The sequence below is a fragment of the Lactuca virosa genome, chromosome 5 (genome assembly GCF_052849685.1).
Source record: "Lactuca virosa cultivar CGN04683 chromosome 5, Lactuca_virosa_CGN04683_v6, whole genome shotgun sequence".
NCBI classification, from domain to species: Eukaryota; Viridiplantae; Streptophyta; class Magnoliopsida; order Asterales; family Asteraceae; genus Lactuca; species Lactuca virosa.
In genome coordinates, this window is record NC_136430.1 from 429,209,394 (window position 1) to 429,221,177 (window position 11,784).

Sequence of the window (11,784 nt, forward strand, 5' to 3'; positions counted from 1 at the left end):
AAGCACCATTCTTATGGGCTTCCACGATTTTGTACGGTCCTTCCCAAGTGACACTGAGTTTCCCCAATGGTTCAGCATGGCTGGACTCATTCTTTCTTAGTACCCATTCTCCAAATTTTAAGTTTTCGACCCGGACTTGGCGGTTGTAATAGTTCTCAGTTCGTGATTTGTACAGTGCTTGGCGCAGCTGTGCCGCCTCACGTTTTCCATCGAGCATGTAAAGGTCTTGGCGTCGCCCTTCTTCGTTGGTTGCTTCCTCGAAACTCTCTGTTCGTAGGGAGCCGATTACTATTTCCAATGAGAGGACCACTTCCGTCCCGTAGGTTAGACTAAATGGCGTTTCTCCCGTGCTTGACCTTGCCGTGGTATGATAGGACCACAACACTGTCAGGAGTTCATCCACCCAGGCGGACTTTGACCTGAGTAGCCTTTTCTTCAAACCATTAACTATGGTTTTGTTTGATATTTCGGTTTGCCCATTGGACTGAGGGTGCGCTACTGACGTGAACCGACGATGAATATTTTTTGTATTTGCACCACTCTTTGAAGGGACTTCCTTCAAATTGTGTGCCATTATCGCTTATGAGGATTCTGGGTGTGCCAAAACGGGCCAAGATGTTCTTGGTCATGAATTTTATCATTTTTTTGCCAGTAATGGTGGCCAATGGTTCTGCTTCTATCCACTTTGTGAAATAATCCACGGCCTCTAGCAAGAATTCCACACCCCCTGGCGCTGGTGGGAAAGGTCCCACTATGTCGATTCCCCATTGGTGGAAAGGCCGGGGGCTGGTGATGCTGGTCAACGGCATGGCCAGCTGATTTTGGAAAGGAGAGAATGCCTGACATTCTTTTCATTTCTTGGTTAGGACTGCAGTGTCGTTGTACATGTCCGACCAATATATCCCTAGGCGGAGTATTTTTCCTGTGAGTGCTCGAGCGCCTTCATGTGCCGCCGCATCCCCCGAATGACTTTCTTCTAGGAATGTCTGCCCCTCTTCCTTGGAGATGCATCTTAGCTATGGAATGAGATACCCTCTTCGGTATAATTGGTTATCCCTTATTGCAAAATGTGACACCCTGATCTTGACTTTTCTTGCCTCCTCAGGGTCATCTGGTAGCACGCCACGACGTAAGTAATCGACATACGGTTTGGTCTATTCCGGTGCAGTCGATATTGTATTGACCTTCTAGTTATCAATACTTCTCTCCGGGAGCACTTCGACTAGCACTTTCTTTGTTAAGTAATCATAGGAAGTTGAGGCTAACTTGCTGAGAGCGTCCGCCCTTGCGTTCTTTCCCCGGGAGATTTGTTTAATGGAAAAGCTTTTGAACGTGCTGATTAGACTTCGGACTGCTTCAAGGTATTTCTGCATCCTTGAGTCTTTAGCCTCGTGCGTTCCATTTACCTGGTTTGTGATAAGCGGTGAATCGCTGAGGGCTGCTAGTTGCTTCACGCCAACCTCCTTGGCGTGCCTCAAGCCTGCTAGGAGTGCTTCGTATTCTGCCACGTTATTGGACACTTGAAAGTCGAATGACAATGCGTAAGTGATCTCTTCGCCTTTGGGGCTCTGAAGGATCAGGCCTGCGCCTGAGCCTTCCTTACTTGACGCGCCATTGATGTACAGCTTCCAGAGTTCCTTACCGGCTTCAGGCTCGAGTTGGTTGGTGGTGATTGTCATTGGTACCCCCTTGATAGTATCTGGGATTTCGACCAGGAAATTTGCAAGAGCTTGGGCTTTGATGCTAGTCCTGGGGTAGTATTGGATGTCGTGCTCACACAACTCTATGGCCCATTTGGCCAGGCGCCCTTTCTGGCCTTAGTAGCACTTGCTTTATTGGGTAACTAGTTAGAACATCCACTTTGTGGGCCTGAAAATATCTCTGTAGTCGCCTGACTGCGTAAACCAGGGCGAGGACCAACTTTTCCAAGGCCGGGTAATTGAATTCTGGCCCTTGCAGGGCCCTGCTAACAAAATGAATGGGGATCTGCTTTCCCTCTCTCTCCGTTGCTAGTACAGAGGAGATGGTTTATTCATACGTTGCTAAGTACATCTGCAATGTCTCCCCTGGGAGTGGGCAGGCGAGAGTCGGGAGTTGTTGTAAAGCGTCTTTCAGGTTTTGCAATGCCACATTTGCTTCTTCTGTCAATTTAAACTATTTTTTTTTGTCTAAACATCCTTTGAGTGTCTGGTACAGGGGAAGTGCTTCTCTGCAGATTTGGCAATGAGCCTTCCCAACACCGTCAACCTACCGTTGATCTCTTATACCCCTTTGAGATTGTGGGGAGTTTTCGATTCGAGGAAATCCTGTATTTTAGTGGGATTGGGAAGAATCCCTTCTTTGGGTACCTGATACCCAAGGAATTGCCCTTCCTCGACTCCAAAGGTGCACTTAGCTAGGTTTAACTTCATCTGCGCTTTAGCTAGCGTTCTGATGGTTTCTTCCACATCTTGGAGTAATGTTTCCTCATCGCGGCTGTTGATTACCATATCGTCAACGTAGACTTTGATATTCGTACCAATTTGGTCGTCGAATACCTTGTCCATCAACCTTTGATAAATTTAACTATGTCATGGATCGTTGATGGTATGAGGTGTAGTGAGGAGATTGCCGATCGTCCGAGCAGGATGTTGTGTTCTGCCGAATATCGGATCGCAGAGAATTTGATTGTTCTTGTGATTCGATCCCTCTCGTCATAAAGGGCAGTCGAATTGTTCCTAATGGCCACAAACTGTGTCCGGTGAACCCTATCAACGGCCCCCCGGTTGGGGGCTGTAGCCCCTCCTTCCACGTGTCTGGTAGTTGTCTAAACAGTGCTCGTAGAGTATATCAGAGCAACTATCATTGTCGATATATGTTCGATGGATTTTCATGTTACGAATAAATCCAAATATGAGGAGCGGATCTCTCGAATCCCAGTTCAATGGTCTGGGATCATTGCTCGAAAAACTGATATTGAGTAAATTTCTTGAGAGTACCTCTATTTTGTCCCCTGCTTGATGAGTCGTGTTTCTCTTATGAGGATTAGAGATAGTAAGTACTTCCATGCCGTCATGCGGAGGTTTCTGCAGTAGATCAGGATGCGATATCGCGATCTGAGATGATGAACCACTCGATGACGGTTGCCGGAAACTGCTTTGGAGTACTGGCCCCGTAATCGGTGAGATCTGCGCCATGAACACCTGGGTTGGAGTCTGCGTTCTGTACTTGCAGTGGTGTTCGTTAGTTATCACCACCAGTATTCGAAACATATCTGGTATTGCAAGCGTAGGTGTTGTCGGGTATAGATCGTCGTTTTACGAAGAACCAATGTCGTTAATTGGCTGTATCACCCTGAGGATACGTTCGGATGGTGCCAAATGTTGTGACATACTCTTCAAAGGGTTTGGATGCTTGATGATGTAGCTGCTTTGGGAGATTTCCTGAGAACACAATCACAGAAGAATCGTTAGAGGACGACCGGGTGTTCTCCCGGGACGTCACTCCGACGATCAAGTTAGTTTTCTTAGAGAGAATTAGGGTAAATTCAGTGAGAGAGAAGATGGATCCCTTCCTTGAGGTGGAAGAGATCCTTCTATACCTGTTACTAACGGATCGTGGGGACCTCGTCCAGTGAGTGTGATACGTGGACTCCTCTAACTAGGAGAATTATGCCCACGTTAACTAACTGCCTGGTGACGTCAGTTCTGGGCATATGATGTGTGCAAATGGTTACACCTAATTTTAAATTTATAACCTAACTACCTTAACTAACTACTTGCACCTAGGCAGTGTACCTAGTCAGACTATAGTATAGCTTTGGGTAAGTCGGGTGTCGATCACAGGGAACGGTATTGACTAATTAATCTACTTACTATTAAACTAACCTAATTATCAACAAAGGAAAGGGTTTTATCTAATTTTGCAAGATTATACTAACTTAACTCAATTTCAATTAAAAACACTCTTGTTTAGTTCGAATCCACTTCTTCTTTATGGTTAGCTAACAATTATGGATTATCAAGTTGGTTATTATAGTATTAGTAATTTAAGTCTAAATTTACTAATATTCAACTAATTCATGTTAAACTATGTATGGTGACACGCAATCTAACACATAACCAGTTATGATTATGAATATGCTATGTAAGATTATGCAAACACAATTGTGGTCATAATTTATGTTCTCTAGCAAAGCTAAATTTAATTACTTTAATTACTATCTAAGATTGGTCAATCCTAGCTCTAGCAATTTAATGTTCACTAAACCACTAGGTTTCAAGTTCATGTAATCTAATTGTCACTAAGCTACACAGAACATGAATTCAAGCAACTAAAGAAACAAATATTAACATGCTAGGTAATGATAATCAACACAAGCAAACTACCAACTTAACAAATCCATAGTAAATTAAACTAAACCATAAGTCAGAAGCTTCATCTAGCTAAACAAGAGTAGCTAGATTCAGCTGCTCATAACAACAAATAAACAAACACAAATCATAATGGAAGTCATAATGAATATACCAAACAGTTAAACTATTGATGTACTCTTCTCTTCCTTGGTGGTAAAAACCTTATTCCAGCACTTCTTCCCTTCTGAATTTCGTCTCCAGGAACCCTCCACGGCAGCCAAAAGTTCCCAAAGTCATAATCATCAAGCGTTTATATACTTTTCCTGAAATTAGGGCACCACGTCGTGGTGGTCATGTTTATCCCGTATTTTCCAAGTCTTCGAAGTTGATCGGGATTCTTCAAGTCACCACGTCGTGGTGGGATTACCACGTCGTGGTAGGTATATTTTTCTTCATTTTTTTAGCTTTGGTTCAAACTTCCATCTTCCAACTTCTTTAATCCAACTTCCAGCTTCCTTTTTGCTCCAAGCATGTCTTTTAGTCCCTACAACATAATTCATAGCAAATTAAGTATCTTTTGTTCATATAAAGGCATAAAAGTAATAAAAATATTAATGCATGTTGTATAAATATGCACATATCAGCATCACCAAGGCTTCTTGGCATGTCCTGATTGGTCGTGCGTGAATGAGAAGATCACGGAGAATATTCGTCCCTCGTGGAGTGAAACGAACTTTTGCCCCGATGTTGGATTAATTGGGCCAAGGTCGGGCCTTGGCCAAGGTTTTGACGAGATAATGTCTCGTTTGTGCTTCCGTTACATTTAACATGACCGTTCATGGTAACGTTAACAATACCTGCCTTGGTGTTGTTTGATTCGGGTGCGAATTGTTTGTTTGTGTCTATATCTTTCTGTAGAAGTTTCAGTGTTGCTCGTGAGGCCCTGGATCAACCTTTAAAGGTCACTATAATTGATGATAGTACGATTTTGGCTTCAGAGATATACTAGGATCACGTATTGGAGATTTTCGGTGTGGGATTTCTGATTAATCTCATCCCTATTGCGATGGGAAATGTTTGTGTGATTGCGGGCATGGATTGGTTGAATCAGTTCGGGGAATTGATTAACTGCCAAAATCAGCCAGTAACAATACGTGACCCTGGTGGGGGAGTGTTGACTATCTATTTTGAGGTTACTAGAGTTGGATCTGCCTTTTGTTCCGCTGCCAGGGTGAGGCAGTGTCTTCAGCATTGATGTATGACATATCTTGTTGGGTTTTGAGCAATCTAACACTCCTATGGTGTACATGCAACCCTATAAACCTTAGATCTATGTTTTCTCTATTATACATGAAAATATTCAATATTCCAAGGTTTCATCCTAACTAGTATAATATAAAGTATATATAATACAAGAATCTAGTAGAATGACATACCTCTTTGTTGTAGCTTGATTCCGTGGAGCTTAAGATCCTAGTGCCCCAAGTGTGACACCTCAAATGGCTCACACAACACCACCAACAACCTGGAATAACTTGAGAGAAAAGTTCTTATGCTCAAAATTGGCTAGCCCTCTCATATGAATCCTTAGGGCCAATTTCTTGAGCTATGGGGTCTTTATATATTGTGGCTATTAGGGTTACACCATGTAACTCATGACTTTCCATATTCCTCATGATCCATGGGTTTTAACCTCCATGGAGTATCCATCGGTTACCCCATGGGTTTAGCCCAACATGAAGAACTATGGATCATAAGCCCACATATATAAGGATGAATGATTTACATAATCAATCCCCATATATTTAGTTAGTCTCTTTTGATCACAGAATTAATTCCAAATTAATTCTTGATCAATACTAACTAAATAATATGATTTCATATTAATAAATTAGAACTTATAATATATTAATAAATCATAAATATCCTTTTCTCACAAAAGTCTATCCAAATTGTTCTGATGCCATGCAACCCAAATGGACCATGCCAAATCGGGTCAAGTACATACCAATTATAGTTATGGACTTAGACACTAATCCAACATATCTTGCGTATGTGGTCGTTACGCGGGTCGAGAATGAGAAGTCAGTTTCCGATGTCCCTATTGTGAGGGAGTTTCCTGATGTTTCCTAGAGGAATTGCCTAGCGTGTCTCCCGAGAGGCAGGTCGAGTTCATGATCGATCTGATCCCTGGTGTCGCCCTGATTCTGAAGGCGCCATATCGCCTTGCACCACCCGAGATGCAGGAGTTATCCTCCCAGCTGCAAGAGCTGTTAAGGAAGGAGTTTATTCGGCCGAGTAGCTTGTCGTGGGGAGCACCAATCCTTTTTGTCAAGAAGAATGATGGTTCACACCGGATGTGCATTGATTATCGGGAGTTGAACAAGTTGACAGTAAAGAACCGGTATCCACTGTCGCATATTGACGACATTTTTGATCAATTGCAGGGGGCATCTTGGTTTTACAAGATCGACATGAGATCCGGTTATCATCAGATGGTTATCATCAGATGAGGGTTCGGGAGGAGGATATCTCGAAGACGACCTTCCAAACTCGCTATGGGCATTACAAGTTCGTGGTGATGCCCTTTGGGCTCATTATCACACTACAGTGTTCATGGATCTCATGAACCGAGTATGTAGGCCTATGTTGGACCAAACAATGATTGTTTTCATCGATGATATCTTGGTCTATTCCAGGACAAAGGAGCAACATGAGGAGCATTTGTGTGAGCTTCTTGGAGTTCTTCAGGCGGAGAGGTTGTACGCCAAGTTCTTCAAGTGTGAGTTTTGGTTGCACGAAGTCCAGTTTCTGAGGCACCTCGTCAACCAGAATGATATATTGGTTGACCTCGTCAAGCCATGACAAATTAATAAATTAATTTCTTCTAAATTCTTTTCTGCTCCATTGGGTCGTGCGGGTCATCAAAAAGAACTTTGCTATTATTAGAAATATTATCAATAACTAATGACATTGAATATTGTTTCCAACATTTAGGACATTGTAGATTTGGAAGAATCATATCATAAAAAATCGATATAATTCTTTAGTCATGACATTTTGGAAACTTTCGATGTGGAACATTATGCGATTCCTGAAACAATTATATTTAGAAACCATATATTTATTATTTCTTCATGTTGTGTATTTTTGTGTGTGTCCCACTTGGCAGAAACGGCCGTCCTACTTAAGTTGCTTGCTTCTCGATTTATGACATTTTCTCCATTAATTATTATATATATATTAAAATTGTGAACAAAATAAACAGTTAACATGACACTTTTTGCCGTCCCTTGAATTACATTCTCAGTCCTTCTATTTTCCTTTGTGTTTCAATTTGTTAATGTAATTTTCCTTTGTGTTTCAATTTGTTAATGTAATAATGTATTTTTGTTTGTGTCCCGCTTGGCAGAAACGACCCTCCTACTTAAGTTGCTTACTTCTCGATTTATGACATTTTCTCCATTAAAAAAAAAAACACCGCCTCGATCTTCCAGATCATTCCCACCGCCTCGCTTATCAGTTCCTTCCATTCCCTACCGGCCTCCAAACCACCGCCTCAGTCGGGTGTTCATCGGGTTACTGTAGACCATGGTCACCGCCTCGACCGCTCCACCGCCTCATCCGTTTAATAGTCGAACGTTAGAGGTTGCCACTTTCTCCTCTGTTGATGGACTCTGGAGGCTTCGTTTGTATTTCGCTTGCCTTCTAGAGGGATATGATGAAGACCAGGAAGAGAATCACTAACAATCAAAAGTCGAATCTTAACTCGGTATGTAATTCCGCCGACTCTAATTTTTTTCCCTAAATTTCTGATTTCTAGACGGAGATGGAGACCCCGGTGACGACCATATTCAAAGATTCCTTTCTTTCTCCGCCTACTTCCAGCAGCGATTGATCGGATATGTGCTGATTTGGTGGGTTGCATATTTCATCTGTGTATCTACTATAAATTGAAGTCCTCTTCTTCTGTTGCTGCAGGTAGCCTATCCAAACTCCACATTTCCTCGTTAAACCTTGTCTTATGTTCGTCTTTTTGTGTTATTACTGTGATTCAGGGCAAGAAAATGAGGCTTATGACATTTGGCTGAAAGAAGTCGAAAAACTGAGGGCATAAATCGAAAGGATAGGGTTAGTTCGTTATCCAGACAAGCAACCAATTCATCCCCGATGGAAAACAAGTAAGTAATTCATTTTATTAAAAATCTGATGTTGCTTTTGAGCTTTTTCTGGATTTCGGTGTGGTGTAGAGCTGCATGGTTAGAGAATTGAAAGTTCTGTTTGGTGATTCTGGTCTGTAGGCAAAAGGATGACTCACCGTTCGTCTGCACTTGGGAAAACACCTTCTGGTATGATTCATATTCAACTTTTTGATTTTATACGCCCTGTTATCAATTGAATTGTCCAAAAATTGTAGTATAATATGATAAACTAAGGAATTCCAATTCCCCCATAAATTGGAAGAAAATCATTATCTATTTCTAGATTTCGCCCCTTTTGTAGATTGCTCTTAAGCATGGAATTATTTGTTAATGTCCTTACTTGCTATGTGTTATTATATATAAGATACAATGAAGTTTATATTGAATGCTACCTTTTGGGGAAAGTTGGATTACTACACCATAAAACGTACAGTTGTTATATCTAGAAGGTGTTATGAATGTAAAATAAATTTTAGAAGTTCAAAGGCATTCAAGTAATCTTATGTGTTCGTTAGTATGATGAGGAGGGCATTGATGTCTTCTTCACACAGAAGAGATCAAGAAACAAGTCTCTTTCCCACCTTCAAAATACATTGCAACTTTTGTTGCATTGACTTAAGATTCTAAGTCCTATTCATGTATATTTACCTTCTTGAATATTAACAGTTATTTTAATGGCTGATTTATTAGATTATATAACCCTTTATGATAATGTAGGTAACAGAAGATTACAAGATCTATTGCAGCAACGTCGTAATCGAACATGTGATGACTGTGGTGCACCTGATCCTAAGTGGGCGTGAGTTTTTTTAACTTCAATTAAAAGAACTTTAATTTTTAAATATTTACTCAGTAAAAAAGAAAATGGTAAAACTTTAAACTTTTCTTTCATTTCCCTTAATTCAAGAACACTAAAAAATGTCAGCTAATCTTCTCTTTCTTTCCAACTCTAGAACGTGAATAAAATAATTAGTTTCCTTTCTTTTCCCTTTTTCTTTATTTCTTTTCCTCCAAAAGAAAATTAGCAGCTATATACATATGATTGTGCTTATATTTTAGCCCTTCTTTTTTTTTCTTTTTTATACATAACCAGTTTTCTACAATTTTTTTCCATGAATAATCATATGAAAATGTTTCGTCTTGAATTTTAGGTCAGCTAATATTGGAGTGTTCATATGCTTAAAACGTTGTGGTGTTCACAGATGTCTTGGTGTTCATATTTCCAAGGTTACCCCTCCCCAAATAAATAAATAAATACATTGTTGAACCAAATTTTAATGATAATAGTCTGAATTTGGCAGGTTTTACCAATGACATTAGATTCATGGAGTGATGCTGAAATTGATGCCATGATTGAAGTTGGAGAAAATGCATCTGCAAATTCAATCTATGAAGCATATATTCCTCAAGGAATTTCTAAACCTAGACCAGATGCTACTCAAAAAGATTGTTCAAAATTTATCAGGTGGACGATTTTGCCCTTGTCATCTAAAACATGCCCTTTTGTTCATCTCCTCACAATTTATTTTTTTAAAAGACCTTGTATTTTTTCATTCTTTCGAGAAAAGCCCTCAGCTTTGTATTTTTTTTTTCCGGAAAAGACTCGAACTTATAAATGTTTCAGACTAAACCGTCAGCTTTTTTACTTTTTCTTGAAAAAAAACCCACATTTTACAAGTTTTTTTTGGAAAAAAAATGACAAAGGTTACATTGGAAAAAATCAAAAAAAAAAAATTACAAGGTCTTTTCCACACAAAATGTGGTTATTGTCACGTTTATGAGTTTTTTTTTTTTTTTTTTTTTTTTTGCTTCTATGAATGGATGGACAGGAACACATGAAAGATATGCTCAGACCATTTTTCAATTGCTGTTATATGATTGTGAGAGTTTACTCATTCTGTTACAATTTTCAATTAATGTGTCTATGTTTCTTTTTTATTCATGTTATTTCTTCTGATTCTGTTTGTTGTTATTTTCCTAGGTATTAAGCTTTGAAATTAATGAAGCTCTATTTATTATCATGCATTCAATATAAAGTAATCTATTTGTATAATTAATATCTGAATATAAAAATATATGAATCATTATTGTTTGTGCAGCTGCACTGTGGGAGTTACCCCTGTTCAGAGCACCTTTTCGTCTCCCCTGCTTCGCCTAAATTGTATTCAAATTGCCATTCCAGTCCTTGATTTTCCGTCTTCTCCATCATCTTCGTTGAGGTTCTGGTCCGAGGTCGGTAATTTTGTGCTTTTTTTCTACACTTTTTTTTCCATATCAGAAAAATTGATTGTTGTTGTTGGTTTTTTGGAGATAGATTCAATTTAGCAATGTACATTTTTTTTTGTTCTTTTTTTATAGCATACTACAATACTTTGATATCTTTTCTTATTAACACATTGTCCTGTGAAAATTCTATCCAATTATTGGATTGTATTTTCTTATTATAACATTTACACGTTTGTAAATGGACAAATCTCCTACAATGGCAACGTACTTTATTGTGGCTAACAACTTAGGCAATGTACTTTACTTTGACGCAAAAGCAACACCTTCCGCCCCCCGCAACGCGGAGGGAAACTTCTAGTTCATATTAAGATGTGAAAATACATATTTGATTGTTATTAAATCAACTATGGTTTTAATAGTATATTTCAGGAGTTATGGAATGATTAAGGACTTTGGTTGAAGAATGTTCTATTAAATATCCTCCTTAATAAATGAAAGTTTTTTTTGCCACATGTCAATCTTTTATAAGTTTTGACACTTGTCATTTTATGGTAATTTTAAAATAAATATTATCCACTTGTCAATTTTTGGTTTGTTTCAATTTTTAAGATTAAAGTCATAATTACATATGTAAAGTATTAAATATCATATATATGATATTAAATTGCAATAAATATGTTTTATTCCTTTCTTATTTTAAAGTTGTATATTAAAAAATATTTTATGTTATATTTTAATGTTTAATCTTTTTTTAAATCAGCCCGTGTAAGACACGGGTTTCACACCTAGTTAATATTAAGACACGATGAAAATCTTAAGTTCGCTACTGTTTTTGAGAGTGTCTTCAAGTGGTGAATTCTTGTGCCATTTGAGTAAAAATATACAAAAGGCCTAATTGGAAGGACCATCATGAAATGTTCTTGTGCCATTTGAGTAAAAATATACAAAAGGCCTAATTGGAAGGACCATCATGAAATATTAGGAGTTTGTGGTTATTGATTTATTAAATAATTATTTGAGAA

At 38.9% G+C, this 11,784-nt stretch overlaps 2 protein-coding genes across 9 annotated transcripts; one reads left to right on the forward strand and one right to left on the reverse strand.

Annotated features, from left to right (window-relative positions):
- Nucleotides 1-1,187: 1,187 nt before the first annotated feature.
- On the reverse strand, nt 1,188-1,679 carry LOC145114146 (uncharacterized). Its single transcript, XM_079050149.1, has one exon. The coding sequence runs from the start codon at nt 1,677-1,679 to the stop codon at nt 1,188-1,190; it is 492 nt and encodes a 163-aa protein (XP_078906275.1).
- Nucleotides 1,680-7,773: 6,094 nt separating this feature from the next.
- Nucleotides 7,774-10,914, forward strand: LOC145113081 (ADP-ribosylation factor GTPase-activating protein AGD12-like). 8 transcript variants are annotated; one of them, XR_013710723.1, is made up of 8 exons: nt 7,776-8,315; nt 8,393-8,515; nt 8,636-8,683; nt 9,254-9,335; nt 9,693-9,763; nt 9,838-10,001; nt 10,366-10,416; nt 10,636-10,914. XR_013710723.1 is itself a non-coding variant. In XM_079049184.1 (8 exons), the coding sequence occupies exons 3-7, from the start codon at nt 8,644-8,646 to the stop codon at nt 10,373-10,375; spliced, it is 372 nt and encodes a 123-aa protein (XP_078905310.1). In that variant the 5' UTR covers nt 7,776-8,315; nt 8,393-8,515; nt 8,636-8,643; the 3' UTR covers nt 10,376-10,416; nt 10,636-10,914. The 8 variants fall into 8 exon arrangements, 7 of the variants coding, with proteins under 7 accessions (XP_078905308.1, XP_078905305.1, XP_078905306.1 ...); XM_079049184.1 differs by having other exon boundaries at nt 9,688-9,763; XM_079049179.1 differs by lacking the exons at nt 10,366-10,416; nt 10,636-10,914 and having other exon boundaries at nt 7,775-8,106; nt 8,158-8,315; nt 9,688-9,763; nt 9,838-10,358.
- The last annotated feature ends 870 nt before the right edge of the window (nt 10,915-11,784 follow it).